Source organism: Rhinopithecus roxellana, chromosome 8 (genome assembly GCF_007565055.1).
Source record: "Rhinopithecus roxellana isolate Shanxi Qingling chromosome 8, ASM756505v1, whole genome shotgun sequence".
Classification (NCBI taxonomy): Eukaryota; Metazoa; Chordata; class Mammalia; order Primates; family Cercopithecidae; genus Rhinopithecus; species Rhinopithecus roxellana.
This window is the reverse complement of record NC_044556.1, coordinates 17414431-17424304: the sequence shown is the minus strand read 5'-3', so window position 1 is coordinate 17424304 and position 9874 is coordinate 17414431. Positions and strand designations below refer to the sequence as shown.

General features: G+C 52.2%; 1 protein-coding gene across 1 annotated transcript in view; it reads right to left on the bottom strand.

Annotated features, from left to right (window-relative positions):
• Positions 1-390: 390 nt before the first annotated feature.
• Positions 391-9874, bottom strand: part of KCNN1 (potassium calcium-activated channel subfamily N member 1) — a 48048-nt gene continuing 38564 nt past the window's right edge. Inside the window, exons 9-11 of the mRNA XM_030936825.1 lie at positions 7107-7115; positions 6614-6683; positions 391-1365 (exon numbers count right to left, since the gene is read on the bottom strand). Of these exons, the coding sequence (XP_030792685.1) occupies positions 1111-1365; positions 6614-6683; positions 7107-7115 (334 nt within the window). The 3' untranslated portion in view covers positions 391-1110. The remainder of the gene's footprint in view (positions 1366-6613; positions 6684-7106; positions 7116-9874) is intronic.

The window sequence follows — 9874 nt, the reverse complement described above, 5'->3', positions numbered from 1 at the left end:
TTTTTTTTTTTCTCACTGCAACCTCCACCTCCAGGGTTCAAGCGATTCTCCTGCCTCAGCCTCCCGAGTAGCTGGGATTACAGGTGTGCACCACCACACCCAGCTAATTTTTGTATTTTTAGTAGAGACAGGGTTTCACCATGTTGCCCAGGCTGGTCTTGAACTGACTTTAGGTGATCCGCCCACCTTATCCTCCCAAAGTGCTGGTATTACAGGTGTGAGCCACCTCACCCAGCCAGTCCGGTTCTTTACTTTGGCCTAGGGGATTTCCAGTTCGAATCTGGCACCATCCCTCCTCGCTGTGTGGTCCCAGGCAGGTAGATTCACCTCTCTGGGCCTCAGTTTCCCCTCATTCCACCGTGATCAAGCTCTGATGAGGAATCAGTGTGGTAATTGACATCATCACATTCTCTGTAGGCAGCAGGTACTCAATACAAATCTCACAAAAACCCAAAAGACCTTCCTCACCCAGGTCACCTCCCCCATGGCCTCTGCTGGGGCCTGGCACACAGTGGGTGTCCATCAGCGCGGTTGGTTGAAGGGGAGAGATGCTTCTGGCCAGGGCTGGGCCACGCCCTCTGAGGGATCGCATTATCAGCGCCAGGTGGCGCTGGCACAGGTGTCCCTAGAGAGTTGTCCTTCACTGAGCTTCAGCCCAGAGGGAGAGGGGGCTTCGAGGCTAGGGTTCTAGACTAGGCCGATGATGGGAACAGGTTTTTTGATTCCCATATTTATCTTGGTACCCGGGGCTGGGGTTCTACCTCCTGGGACATCACCAGTGCCTCCCAGCCACGCACACAGGCAGCCACTAGGCGGGTCCTGCTTTATTCAAAACCAGCACGGACCCCTCCCGGGGCTGCTCCATGCCCGCTGGGGGCCTGGGGAGAGTCAGGGGACCAGGTGACCAGAGGAAGCTCCGGGCTCCCCTGCCCTCACCCATGGTCCAGCCCTGCCCTCTGCCCGGGCAGTCTGGGCGGGGCAGGCCTCAGTCCACTCAGCCTGACTCAGCGTCGGCTTCTTGAACTCCAAGAGGCGCCACTGTACAAGGCTTCCCGGAGGTGGCGGCCACACGATGGCCAAGATTTAGGGGTCTGGTGGCGGGCAGGGCCGTCACCCGCAGTCCGAGGGGGCCACGGGCGTCCACCGGCAGGGGGAGCTCCGGGCTGCCTGGTCTTGGGGGCCGGGGCCGGGCCGGGGAGGCAGGGGCGGTGGGGGCGGGCGTATGGCTTGGGCGATGAGGCCGGGCAGGGCCTGCAGAGAGGTACCCAGCGCATCCAGGCGGCTTTCCAGGGTGGCCAGGCGGGCCTCCAGCTCCTCGTGCTGAGCGTGCAACTCCGATACAAGGTCATACATAACGCTCTGGGTCTGCCGGAGACAGAGAGGGGCAGGAGAGAGGTGCCGCTGAGTGAGAGAGAGAAGGACGATACCACGACAATGACACAGAGGGACAGCTCACATGCTCCAGGTGGGTGGCAGCTGCTAATGGGGCCCACGTGAGGGGTGGCTGGGAGGACACCCCCAGCCCCAGAGGTCCCTTGCTGGGCCCAGGGAAGGATTAGAGAGTGGATGAGGGGAGAGACTGGTCTTTTCCTTTTTTTTTTTCCTTTGAGACAGAGTCTCCCTCTGTCACCCACGCTGGAGTGCAGTGGCCCAATCTTGGCTCACTACAACCTCCTCTTCGCGGGAGGCACCCAACCTAAAAGACAGGTCTTAAATGCCAAGCTCAGCTGGGCGTGATGGCTCACGCCTGTAATCCCAGCACTTTGGGAGGCCGAAGCGGGCGAATCGCCTGAGGTCAGGAGTTTGAGACCAGTTTGGTCAACATGGTGAAACCCTGTCTCTACTAAAAATACAAAATTTAGCCAGGCTGTGGTGGTGGGCGCCTGTACTCCCAGCTACTCGGGAGGCTGAGGGAGGAGAATCGCTTTAACCCAGGAGGTGGAGGCTGCAGTGAGCCTGAGTGACAAGAAACTCTGTCTCAAAAACAAAACAAACAAACAAAAAAAAAACAAAAAAGAAAAGAAAAGAAAAGAAAAGAAAGCCAAGCTCAGGGCTGGCAGGCCTGGGAAAGGCCTAATGAGGTCTTGGGGTGTGGGGCACATAGCCAGAGCTGCCCTGGGGGGGTCCAGTGGCCACAGGGCACACACAGCCAGAGGCGGTGCTCAAGTGGTACCCACAGACCTGGGGGATGTTTTGGGCTGATGTTTCTCCAGGCTGGGGAACAGCAGGAGCTTGGGGACATGGCTGCCTAGGAGGAAGAGGAGGGGGAGCCCCGTTGGGTCGTGAACTGCCAACCCTCCCATTAGGCTGGGGAGGGGACAGGGGTCTGATGAGTAAGGTGACTGCCCTGAGAATCTGACACAATCACAGACTGGGAACACAACAGCCACAATTACTGTTACAGCAGCCAGTGGGGCGTCCCCATCACCTCCACTGCCTGGTTCTGGCGCTGTCCCACTGCGGGCAGGGGAGGCCAGCCAGGCAGGGACAGCCCTGGGTGCAGATGCTACTCTGGCCACCAGGTGGCACTAGAACATCACTCCACGGCTCTGAGCGCAGCTGGGTGAGGACACCGGTTTGCCACCTGGCGGCGGCGGCCTCCATGGGAGGATGGAGGTAGTGGTGGAAGGAAGACAGGACAGAGAGGTGCCCACCCCAGCTCCTCTGTCCTCTCACCCCCAGCCTCTTCCTCCCAGCTTCCCCCACTGTGCCCCCTACCCTTTTCCCTCCATCACTGCAAGGCAGACCCTGCTCCGAGTGCAAACATCTCATGGGGGACGCCCCTCCTAGCACCACTGACCTCACCTTGGCCTCTCTCAGGCACCACAGTCCCCAGGGCCAGAGAGTGACACCTGGAGGCCAGAGCAGTGTCCAGCCTTCGTGTGGTTCTTTTTAGCCTTTTCTGAGGTTTAAAATTTTTATTTTTATTTTTATTTTTGAGACGGAGTCTCGTTCTTGTCGTCTAGGCTGGAGTGCAGAGGCATGATCTTGGCTCACTGCAACCTCCGCTTCCTGGGTTCAAGCGATTCTCCTGCCTCAGCCTCCTGAGTAGCTGAGATTACAGGTGCCCGCTACCATGCCCGGCTAATTTTTGTATTTTTAGTGGAGACAGAGTTTCACCATGTTGGCCAGGCTGGCCTCGAACTCCTGACCTCAGGTGATCCGCCCACCTCAGCCTCCCAAAGTGCTGGGATTATAGGGATGAGCCACCACACCCAGCCATAAAATTTTATTTTTTAGATACAGAGTCTTGCTCTATCTCCCAGGCTGGAGTGCGGTGGTACAATCACAGCTCACTGCAGCCTTGACCCCCGAGCTCAAGCCATCCTCCTGCCTCAGCCTCCTGCTACTTTTTGTATTTTTTTTTTTTTTTTTTTTTTTTTTTTTTTGTAGAGATGGAGTTTTGCCATGTTGCCCAGGCTGGTCTTGAATTCTTGAGCTCAAGTGATCTTCCCTCCTTAACCTCCCAAAGTGCTAGGATTACAGGCATGAGCCACTGCACCTGGCCTGATTTTCTTAATATTTTCCTTTCTCTACCATACCTTATTGTAAAAATACAGTATATAATATATATTCAAAATACATGTGAATCAACTGTTTATCAATAAGGCTTTCGGTCAATGGTAGGCTATCAGTAGTTCAATTTGGGATGAGAGAGCGTCAAAGGTTATATGAGGCTGGACACAGTAGCTTATGCCTGTAATCCCAGCACTTTGGAAGGCCAAGGCAGGTGGATTGCTTGAGGTCAGGAGTTCGAGACCAGCCTGGCCAACATGGTGAAAACCCATCTCTACTAAAAATACAAAACTTAGTCCGGGCGCGGTGGCTCACGCCTGTAATCCCAGCACTTTGGGAGGCTAAGGTGGGTGGATCATGAGGTCAGGAGATCGAGACCATCCTGGCTAACACAGTGAAACCCTGTCTCTACCAAAAATACAAAAAATTAGCCGGGCATGGTGGCAGGTGCCTGTAGTCCCAGCTATTCGGGAGGCTGAGGCAGGAGAATGACTTGAGCCCGGGAGGCAGAGCTTGCAGTGAGCGAAGATTGCATCACTGCACTCCAGCCTGGGCGACAGAGTGAGACTCTGTCTCAAAAAAAAAAAAAAAAAAAAAAAAAAAATTAGCTAGGTGTGGTGGCATGCACCTGTAATCTTATCTACTCAGGAGGCTGAGGCAGAAGAATACCTTGAACCCAGGAGGCAGAGGCTGCAGTGAGCTGAGATCGCACCTCTGCACTCCAGCCTGCGCAATAGAGTGAGACTCTGTCTCAAAAAGAAAAAAAGGGCTGGGCGCGGTGGCTCAAGCCTGTAATCCCAGCACTTTGGGAGGCCGAGACGGGCGGATCACGAGGTCAGGAGATTGAGACCATCTTGGCTAACACGGTGAAACCCCGTCCCTACTAAAAAAAGTACAAAAAACTAGCCGGGCGAGGTGGCGGAGCCTGTAGTCCTAGCTACTCGGGAGGCTGAGACAGGAGAATGGCGTAAACCCGGAAGGTGGAGCTTGCAGTGAGCTGAGATCTGGCCACTGCACTCCAGCCTGGGCGACAGAGCGAGACTCCGTCTCGAAAAAAAAAAAAAAAGAAAGAAAAAAGAAAAAAAGGTTATATGGGAATATTTGACTTTTAAGGGGTCAGCACCCCATAACCCCGATGTTGTTCGAGAGTTAACTGTATATCTTCAGGGGTCTAGAATATGTTTTTCTCTCTGTAAGATTATTTTCTGAGCACGGTGGCTCACGCCTGTAATCCCAGCACTTTGGGAGGCCAAGGCGGAAGGATCACTTGAGCTCGGGAGTTTGAGACCAGCCTGGGCAACATGGTGAAACCCCATCTCTACAAAAAATACAAAAATTAGCAGGACCTGGTGATGTGCGCCTGTAGTCCCAGATACTTGGGAAGATGAGGTGGGAGGATTGCTTGAGCCTGAGGAAGTTGAGGCTGCAGTGAGCCATGATTTCACCACTGCACTCCAGCCTGTACCACAGAGCAAGACTCTGTCTCAAAAAAAAAAAAATTCCCTTCCAAATTAAATTTATTGTAGGTTAATATTAAGCTAGATTGCATTCTCTTCCTAGTGATGGGGGAAGTGAGTCCAAAATGCACTGGGGACAAGAAATAAAATAGAAATGGGACTTAACATTTTCTAAAGATAACATGAAATTAGCCTCAGGCTGACTGGTAGATCAGGGGATGTAGCCACTAAGCAAAAGCTATTTTCTGAAACTATGTCATTGGTCAGGAGGGAATTCAAATCAGTGTTGCAAAGATCTCAAGCACTTGATTAATTGCAACTAGTCCAATAACACATCTTCCAGTGGAAGAATTCAAAAAGCAGGAAATGGACTGGGCACGGTGGCCCACACCTGTAATCCCAACACTTTGGGAGGCCGAGGTGGACGGACCACTTAAGGTCAGGAGTTCGAGACCAGTCTGGCCAACATGGTGAAACCCCGTCTCTACTAAAAGTACAAAAATTAGCCAGGCGTGCTGGTGCATGCCTGTAGTCCCAACTACTCTGGAGGCTGAGGCACGAGAATTGCTTGAACCCAGGAGGCGGAAGTTGCAGTGAGCCAAGATCATACCACTGCACTCCAGCCTGGGTGACAGAGCAAGACTCTGTCTCAAAAAATAAATAAAGCTAAAAAAAAAGTGGGAAATGATTTGATATTAGAATCAACACACAGATCCATGTATAACACAAACTGATTTCTTTCTTGCTTTTTTTTTTTTTTTTTTTTTTTGAGACAGGGTCTCGCTCTGTTACCCAAGCTAGAGTGTAGCAGAGTGATCATAGCTCACAGCAGCCTTGACCTCCTGGGCTTAAGTGATTCTCCCACCTCAGCCTCCCTAATAGCTGGGACTACAGGCACTCACCACCATGCCTAGTTTATTTTTTTATTCTTTTTGTACAGACGGGGTCTCTCTGTGTTGCCCAGGCTGGTCTCAACCTCCTGGGCTCAAGTGATCTGCCTGCTTCAGCCTCCCAAAGTACAGGGATTACAGGCAGGATCCATGGCACCTGGCCCCAATTTCTCTTGCAATCAATTTAAATTTCCTGACAGATGTTTAATTGCTATACAAATAAGCTTTCTCCCAAGGCTATCATTTGAATTTATACCCACAGCAAAGGAATTTTTTTCTCTTCAATTTCAGAGCTTGAATTGAGGTAGTATGCCTAAATCTAGAAATACCTCTTCACCCACTTAGCCCCCTAACTATATACTTTCTAAATTTATTATTTTAAAAATTATTATCATTTTTTTGAGACAGGGTGTCACCCTGTCACCCAGGCTGGAGTGCAGCGGTGCCATCTTGGCTTACTGCAGCCTCAACCTCCCAAGTTCAAGCAATTCTCCCGCCTCAGCCCCCAAGTAGCTGGGATTAAAGGCGCCTGCCACCACGCCTGGCTAATTTTTGTATTTTTTTGTAGAGACGGGGTTTCACCATGTTGTCCAGGCTGGTCTCAAACTCCTGAGCTCAAGAGATCTGCCTGCCACTGCACTCAGGCCACTGTGGGTCCTTGTGCCCTCCTCCGGCAGGAGCTGAGCACCATCCCGTCTGCTCCAGGGCCCCAGCTGCCCTGTCCGGCCCACCCTGCCCCAACTCACTCACCTTGGCCAGGTCGGTAAGCGTGTTAGCCTGGTCGTTCAGCTTCCCTTGCTCGATCTTCACACTCCGGAGCCTGTGGGGACACGGGGTTGGGGAGAGGGGGTTAGGCGGTTCTCATGGATGCTGCAGTGGGGACAGGGACTTTCATGCATCCACCTGGGGTCACCTATGGGACATGCATCAGAGGATGAGGTGGGAGCTGGGAGGCCGATTCCCTGTGGTCTATTCCCTCCCAGCACACAGCGGGTGCGGCAGGGCCAGGAGTCAGCCTGGCCACCGCCCACACCACCCATTGGCTGGTCCTGTCTCCAGCCCAACTCAGGACCTCAGGACATTGGATCCCAGACCAAGGTGAAGCCTGCACCAATCCATGGAGCAGATGTGAACCCTGCCTGCCTCTGAGGCTAGGGTTGGCATGCCCCGGGTGTGCCCCTGTCTGTGACCACCATGCACCCCCGATTTTCCAGCCCCACCAAGCCCCTGGGAGAAGACTTACTTCTGAGCCCTGGCAGGACCGGGCAGAGCAGGAGAAAAATCACAAGGCAATTTTAACCTCAGCACAGTTGTGCGGCATGTACCCAACCCTACCCAACTCCCAGGGGTGCCACCCCAGGGCCCCGCGCAGGGTTCCCAGATGGCCAAGGGGCTGCCCTTGCTCTGGGGAAGTGCCCAGCCTCTGAAGGTTCTGTGCCAGCCCCTCAGGGACACGCCTGTCCTCTCTCCTGTCCCAGAGGTGGTGTTTCATTCAGAAAACTATGCCCACGCCATCTGCCGGGGGGAAACTGAGGCTCAGAGGGGTAAAGCCACTGCCCATCCGCACCCCGGCAGGATTTGAACCCACACTTGCTACTTGGTGTTGGTGTTGGCACTGGTGACCCTGGTCTCTGGACAGCTGGCCACATGGGGAGTTGGTTAGTGTATGCCCTTGCCCCTTTTGGTCATCCCTTTGTTTTTTTTGAGACAGAGTCTCACTCTGTCGCCTAGGCAGGAGTGCAGTGGTGCGATCTCAGCGTGATCTCAGCTCGATCTCAGCTCACTGCAACCTCCACTTCCCCGGTTCAAGCGATTCTCCTTGCTCAGCCTCCTGAGTAGCTGGGATTACAGGCGCTCACCAGCACACCCGGTTAATTTTTGCATTTTTTGTAGAAATGGGGTTTCACCATGTTGGTCAGGCTGGTCTCGAACTCCTGACCTCAGCTGATCCGCCCGTCTCAGCCTCCCAAAGGATTATAGGCGTGAGCCACCATGCCCGCCGGCCATCCCTTCTGTACCTAAGCCAGTCCAGGGGACTGTCTCAGCGTGATCTTGGCTCACTGCAACCTCAGCTTCCCGGGTTCATGTGATTCTCCTGCCTCAGCCTCCCGAGTAGCTGGGACTACAGGCATGTGCCACCAGGCCCGGCTAATTTTTTTGTATTTTTAGTAGAGATGTGGTTTCACCATGTTGGTCAGGTAGGTCTTCAACTCCTGACCTCAAATGATCCGCCCATCTCAGCTACCCAAAGTGCTGGGATTACAGGCGTGAGCCATCGTGCCTGGCCTTTTGTACTTTTTTCTAATGTGGCTGTTAGCAAATTTAAAATTATATATGTTGTTCACATGATATTCTAGTGGACAGCATCGTCGTCAGCATATTATGGCCTGTGGGTCAAATCTAGCCGGCCGCTTGTCTCGGAAAATCAGGTTTCTTTGGAACATGGCCACACCAGGTTATCCTCACTGCTTCCCTGCCGCAACAGCAGAGAGTTGAAGAGTGGGACAGACACTGTCTGGCTCATAAAACCTGAAAGATGTACCATCTGGCTCTTTACAGAAAAAGTTTACTGACTGGCTGCATATTGGACTCACCTGAGGAAATTTTATTTATTTACTTATTGTAATATATTTTATTTTTTAGTTTTTGAGACTCTGTCGCCCAGGCTGGAGTGCAGTGGTGCAATCTCAGCTCACTGCAACCTCCGTCTCCCGGGTTCAAGCGATTCTCCTGCCTCCCAGCTACACACTTGTAGCTGGGACTACAGGTGTGTGCCACCATGCCGGGCTAATTTTTATATTTTTAGTAGAGACAAGCTTTTACCATGTTGGCCAGGCTGCTCTCGAACTCCTGACATCAGGTGATCCACCTGCCTTGGCCTCCCAAAGTGCTGGGATTACAGGTGTAAGCCACTGCGCCCAGCCATCCATATATATATATATATATATTTTTTTTTTTTTTTTTTTTTTTTTTTTTTTTGAGACGGAGTCTCGCTCTGTCGCCCAGCCTGGAGTGCAGTGGCTGGATCTCAACTCACTGCAAGCTCCGCCTCCCGGGTTTACGCCATTCTCCTGCCTCAGCCTCCCGAGTAGCTGGGACTACAAGCGCCCGCCACCTCGCCTGGCTAGTTTTTTGTATTTTTCAGTAGAGACGGGGTTTCACCATGTTAGCCAGGATGGTCTTGATCTCCTGACCTCGTGATCTGCCCGTCTCGGCCTCCCGAAGTGCTGGGATTTCAGGCTTGAGCCACCGCGCCCGGCCTATATATATTTTTTTAAGGCAAGGTCTTGCTCTGTGGCCCAGGCTGGAGTGCAATGGCGCAATCACAGCTCACTGCAACCTTGACCTTCTGGGCTCAAGTTACCCTCCCACCTCAGCCTCCTGGGTAGCTGGGACCACAGACACGTGCCACCACACTGGGCTAATTTTTTTATTTTTGTAGAGACGGGGTCTCACTTTGTTGCCCAGGCTGGTTGCAAACTCCTGGCCTCAAGCGATCCTCCTGGCTCAGCCTCCCAAAGTGCTGGGATTACAAGGTGTAAGTCACCACGCCCAGGTTTATTTTTTAATTTTTACATAGAGTGGGGTCTCACTATGTCGCCCAGGCTGGTTTCCAAATCTTGGCCTTAATCAGTCTTCCCTCCTTGGCATCCCAAAGTGCAGGGATTATAAGCGTGAGCCACCATGCCCAACCAAGCAGCCATTTGAGGAATTTAAGTGTAATTCCAGGCTGCAACCCAGACTCTACTAAGTAATTGATGTTGGATGTGGCTCTTGGGATTTTTAAAAAGCCCCCTGGTGACTTCGATGAGCAGCCAAGGATTTAGAGTTATTTTATTAAAAAATTCTCACGGCAAAGAAGCAACACAGGAAATCAAGCAATTTCTTAATTTCTTTCTTCCTTTCTTTTCTTTCTTTCTCTCTTTTTTCTTTTTTTTTTTTTTTTTTTTTTTTTTTTTTTTTTTTTTTTTTTTGAGACAAGATCTCACTCTGTAACCCGGCTGAGTGCAG